The 6,120-nt window shown below is 46.4% G+C and overlaps 1 protein-coding gene across 1 annotated transcript; it reads left to right on the top strand.

Moving 5' to 3' along the window:
- Positions 1-4,768: 4,768 nt before the first annotated feature.
- Positions 4,769-5,774, top strand: LOC119923305 (vomeronasal type-1 receptor 4-like). The gene is made up of 2 exons (XM_038742751.1): positions 4,769-4,943; positions 5,353-5,774. The coding sequence occupies exons 1-2, from the start codon at positions 4,769-4,771 to the stop codon at positions 5,772-5,774; spliced, it is 597 nt and encodes a 198-aa protein (XP_038598679.1).
- Positions 5,775-6,120: the final 346 nt, after the last annotated feature.

Genomic DNA, 6,120 nt, shown 5'->3' with positions numbered 1-6,120 from the left:
GGGATAAGAGTTGTCGGGAGAAACCCGTTGGTTTTGTGGAATGGGCTGCTGGGCTGTGACTGTGAGGTTGTGAAGTGGGAGGATAGTAACGAAAAGGAAAGTGGGAGAAAACTCATGAGAAAAGAAAAGAAAAATGGGAAAAAAGGAGAAATAGGAGGAAAAAGAAAAGATGAGATAAGTTAAAGAAAATATAGAGTGTTTAGTACAGTGGCCAGCACTTAGAACAGTGCATGGAACATAGTAAGTGCTCAACAAACACCATCATTAGTATTATTATCATAAAGGAAGAAAAGAAACACAAAATAAGAAAAAAAATGATTAGAGAAGAGATAAAGTAGAACGTTGAGCAGGTTCTTGGAAGTGGAAAGAAATGTGAAACAGGAGACCCAGATTCTCCCACAGCTCCGCCACCGGCTTGCTTTGTGACCTATGGAATGTCACAATTATTGTTAATATTATCATTATTATTTGTTAAACACTTACTATCTGCCAAGCACTGTATTAAGCACTAAGGTAGGTACAATTTAATCAGGGAAGACACAGACCCTGTCTCATCTGAGGCTTACAGTCTAAGTGGGAGGGAGAACAGGTTTTGAATCCCCATTTTACAGATGAGGAAACTGAATCATAGAGATGCAAAGAGACTTGCCCTCAGTCACCCAGCAGGCAGGTTATAGAGCTGGGAGTAGAACTCCCAGGCCTGTGCTCTTTCCCCCTTGCGATGCTGCTTCTCATCTAGCCCCCCGAGTCTTAGCTTCTACTTCAGTAAAATGGGCATAAGATACCCGCTCTCTGCCACTTCAACTCTGAGCCCCAACCGGAACTGTGCCCGTGTCTAATGTGATTATCCTGTATCCATAAAGAGGCAAGGAGGAAGGAAGAAAATGAAATTAATATCTGATGGGCAGATTGTAGAAAAAATGAGGGGCAAAGTAATAATGATAATAATAATAATGACGGCATTTATTAAACACTCACTCTGTGCAAAGCGCTGTTCTAAGCGCTGGGGAGGTTACAAGATGATCGGGTTGTCCCAAAGGGGGCTCACGGTCTTAATCCTCATTTTACAGATGAGGTAACTGAGACACAGAGAAGTGAAGTGGCTTGCTCAAAGTCGCACAGCTGACAATTGGCAGAGCTGGGATTTGAACCCACGACCTCTGACCCCAAAGCCCGGGCTCTTTTCACTGAGCAATGACAGAACGGGTGGGTAGAGAAGTTGTAGGGAAAGCCAACAAGGTGGCAACTCAGCTACTGAGAGTCCATTCACAAACCTTCCTCTTGCTCCCTGTGCAGGTTGTGGCACTCACCTGGGCTGGTTGGCACTTCTGCAGAACTGTGGCATGTAGGGCCCGGAGTGTTGAATGACTGTAGGGTTCCCTTCAGGGCAGCAGTTATAGGGAGGAGGTGGGGTGAGTTCATTTTCCCCTGGGGCTGTTATTACCCTGACTTGTCTGCAGTGGGAGTGTGAAAAGTCTCCAAAGAAGGAATAAACCTTATCTCCCACTTGGAAACTTTCTATCCAAGTTACAGTTATGGCTTAATGATTTCATGGAACTCCAGTTAATGAATTATTTCCATTCAAAGTGGGAAGTTGGGAATCAATCATTTTGAATCCAAGCACATTGGAGGTGCGGTTGGCCAGACTTGTAGAGAGGTCGTTTAGTCCCAGCCCCTATTGTCAAGCATCAGGCAGAAACCCAGAACCCCCTTAGCCTTGGATTACAGGCTTTCAATCAGGCTGTTAGTTCCGAAGATAATCAATTCACTGTACTTTGTTTTTTTCCTGCCGCTGTCCCTTGATCACATCCTGCCTGGAACTCGCTCCCCCTGCACATCTGCCGGACTCCAACTCTCTCAGTCTTCAAAGTCCTTCTGAAAAGATGTCTACTGCATCTACTGCAAGGACTGAACTCCTTATCTTCCCTCCCAAACCTTGTCCTCTCCCTGACTTTCCCATCTCTGTTGACGGCACTACCATCCTTCCCGTCTCACAAGCCTGCAACCTTGGTGTCATCCTCGACTCCGCTCTCTCATTCACCTCTCACATCCAAGCTGTCACCAAAACCTGCCGGTCTCAGCTCCGCAACATTGCCAAGATCCGCCATTTCCTCTCCATCCAAACTGCTACCCTGCTCATTCAAGCTCTCATCCTATCCCGTCTGGACTACTGCATCAGCCTTCTCTCTGATCTCCCATCCTCGTGTCTCTCTTCACTTCAATCCATACTTCATGCTGCTGCCCGGATTATCTTTGTCCAGAAACGCTCTGGGCATATTACTCCCCTCCTCAATAATCTCCAGTGGCTACCAATCAATCTGCGCATCAGGCAGAAACTCCTCACCCTGGGCTTCAAGGCTCTCCATCACCTTGCCCCCTCCTACCTCACCTCCCTTTTCTCCTTCTACAGCCCAGCCCGCACCCTCTGCTCCTCCGCCGCTAATCTCCTCACCTTACCTCGTTCTCGCCTGTCCCGCCATCTACCCCCGGCCCACGTAATCCCCCGGGCCTGGAATGCCCTCCCTCTGCCCATCCGCCAAGCTAGCTCTCTTCCTCCTTTCACGGCCCTACTGAGAGCTCACCTCCTCCAGGAGGCCTTCCCTGACTGAGCCCCTTCCTTCCTCTCCCCCTCATCCCCCTCTCCATCCCCCCATCTTACCTCCTTCCCTTCCCCACAGCACCTGTATATATGTATATATGGTTGTACATATTTATTACTCTATTTATTTATTTATTTATTTATTTTACTTGTACATATCTATCCTATTTATTTTATTTTGTTAGTATGTTTGGTTTTGTTCTCTGTCTCCCCCTTTTAGACTGTGAGCCCACTGTTGGGTAGGGACTGTATATGTTGCCAATTTGTACTTCCCAAGCGCTTAGTACAGTGCTCTGCACATAGTAAGCGCTCAATAAATACGATTGATGATGATGATGATGATACTGCAGGAAGTTACATCCCCACAGTGGCCACCACCGCAGGAAACGTGTCTACCACTCTGTTATATTGTACTCACTTAAGTGCTTAGTACAGTGCTCTGCACAGTCTAAGCACTCAAGATGATTGATTGATTTGGCACAAGCTATGCACTTATCAAATCCTGGCTCTGCCACTTGTCAGATGTGCGACCCTGGGCAAGTCACTTAATAATAATAATAATAATAATGACATTTATTAAGCACTTACTATGTGCAAAGCACTGTTCTAAGCACTGGGGAGGTTACAAGGTGATCAGGTTGTCCCACGGGGGGCTCACAGTCTTCATCCCCATTTTACAGATGTGGTAACTGAGGCACAGAGAAGTTAAGTGACTTGCCCAAAGTCACACAGCTGATTTGGCACAAGCTATGTACTTATTGAATCCTGGCTCTGCCACTTGTCAGCTGTGTGACCTTGGGCAAGTCACTTAATAATAATAATGGCATTTATTAAGCACTTACTATGTGCAAAGCACTGTTCTAAGCACTGGGGAGGTTACAAGGTGATCAGGTTGTCCCACGGGGGGCTCACAGTCTTCATCCCCATTTTACAGATGAGGTAACTGAGGCACAGAGAAGTTAAGTGACCTGCCCAAAGTCACACAGCTGATTTGGCACAAGCTATGTACTTATTGAATCCTGGCTCTGCCACTTGTCAGCTGTGTGACCTTGGGCAAGTCACTTAATAATAATAATAATAATAATAATAATAATAATAATAATAATGACATTTATTAAGCACTTACTATGTGGAAAGCACTGTTCTAAGCGCTGGTGAGGTTCCAAGGTGATCAGGTTGTCCCACGGGGGGCTCACAGTCTTCATCCCCATTTTACAGATGAGGTAACTGAGGCACAGAGAAGTAAAGTGACTTGCCCAAAGTCACACAGCTGACAGTTGGCGGAGCCAGAATTCGAACTCATGACCTCTGACTCCAAAGCTCGGGCTCTTTCCACTGAGCCATGCTGCTTCTCATGAGCCTTAACTTCTCTATGCCTCAGTTACCGCATCTGTAAAATCGGGATTAAGACTGTGAACCCCATGTGGGACAACCCGATCACCTTGTATCCTCCCCAGCGCTTAGAACAGTGCTTTGCACATAGTAACCACTTAACAATTCATTCATTCAGTCAGTCATATTTATTGAGCACTTACTAAGTGCAGAGCACTGTACTAAGCGCTTGGGAAGTACAAGTTGGCAACATATGGAGACGGTCCCTACCCAACAATGGGCTCGCAGTCTAGAATGGGGACTCACTGCCCACATACTTTGCTCATCTAAATGCTAACCTTTTCACCTTGCCTCAAACTCTCCTATCTCACTACCAACCCCTAGTCCAAGTAATAATAATAATAATGATGGCATTTGTTCAGCACTTACTATGTGCAAAGCACTGTTCTAAGAGCTGGGGGGGATACAAGGTGATCAGGTTGTCCCACGTGGGGCTCACAGTCTTAATCCCCATTTCACAGATGAGGTAACTGAGGCTCAGAGAAGTTAAGTGACTTGCCCAAGGTCACACAGCAGACATGTGGGGGAGCTGGGATTTGAATCCATGACCTCTGACTCCCAAGCCTCTGCTCTTTCCACTGAGCCATGCTGCTTCTTGTTTCTACTTTCATTCATTCAATTGTATTTATTGAGTGCTTACTGTGTGCAGAGCACTGTACTAAGCGCTTGGGAAGTACAAGTTGGCAACATACTTCTACTTCTGTTTCCCATTTCATTTCCCAGCCCCATCACAAGAAGATCACAGACCTGATCCTCACCCACTTGACTGCAGTCAACATGGCTATGCTGCTCACCCAAGGTGTTCCCTCACTGATATTTGCCACCGGGGTAGAGAATAGATGGGAAGAAGCTGGATGCCAGCTTTTGACCTACATTCGAAGAGTGACCGGAGGCCTTTCCATCTGCACCACATGTCTCCTGAGCATGTTCCAGGCTGTCACCATCAGTTCGGGTACCTCCCACTGTGCACAGTTCAAATCCAGAGCCCTCAAGTACATCATCTGGGGAAGTACATCAAGTACATCCATGGGGAAGCAGCGTGGCTCAGTGGAAAGAGCCCGGCCTTTGGATTCAGAGGTCGGGGTTCAAATCCCGGCTCTGCCAATTGTCAGCTGTGTGACTTTAGGCAAGTCACTTCACTTCTCTGTGCCTCAGAGACCTCATCTGTAAAATGGGGATTAAGACTATGAGCCCCCCGTGGGACAACCTGATCACCTTGTAACCTCCTCAGCTCTCAGAACAGTGCTTTGCACATAGTAAGCGCTTAATAAATGCCATCATTATCATTATCCTCCCTTCTTTTCTCTTCTGCTGGATCCTGAACCTTTCAATATACATTAATTTACTAACCGCCACAATAGTCATCAAAAATGCCACCATCACAGTTAGTAGTTTAAATATAAAATACTGCTCTAATATATTCTGGGTAAAATATTTGAATGATATGATGTTTCTCAGCATCATAACTCTTCAAGATGTCATCTTTGTATTCCTCATGTGCTGGTCCAGTGGCTACATGGTGATGGTGCTACACCAACACCGCAAGCAAGTCCAGCACATCAACAGCACCAGTCTCTCCCCTAAATCCTCCCCCGGGGCCAGAGCCACCCAGACCCTCCTGTTCCTCCTCACCTCCTTCGTTTGCTTTTACTGGATCAACTGCAGTTTTAACCTAGCCTTCAATTTTGCAGAGGATAAATACTACAAGCTGAATGACATTGCAACATTCCTGGAGGCCTGTTATCCCTCTCTCTCCCCACCCATTGGTATTAATCAACAGTAACCCAAGTGTCCCCAAGCTTCGATGTGTCCTGAAGAAGGTGAAAAGCCCCTCTCCTCTCCTTGACCTCGGTGGCAAACAACACATCAGCTCTTGGCCTTATTTTTCCCCAAGGTCACTCTATGAAGAATCCAGCTAAGGAGAAGAAATGGATGTGGGCAGAGTACAATGACGCTTGGTCCTTCTGGTGAAAGAACACGATGAAAAACTTCAGCGACTCGCTCCTCCCAGGTCTGTGTACCCATACAGTTTCTTCCTTCCTTCTGACACTCAGGCAGATTTACAACGGGGTGACCACATAAAGAGAGGCTTTTTTAGCCCAGAGCACTCAAGTAAATGTCCTGACACT

The sequence above is a fragment of the Tachyglossus aculeatus genome, unplaced genomic scaffold, assembly GCF_015852505.1.
Source record: "Tachyglossus aculeatus isolate mTacAcu1 unplaced genomic scaffold, mTacAcu1.pri scaffold_170_arrow_ctg1, whole genome shotgun sequence".
Taxonomy (NCBI): Eukaryota; Metazoa; Chordata; class Mammalia; order Monotremata; family Tachyglossidae; genus Tachyglossus; species Tachyglossus aculeatus.
This window is presented reverse-complemented; position numbering and strand designations above follow the sequence as displayed.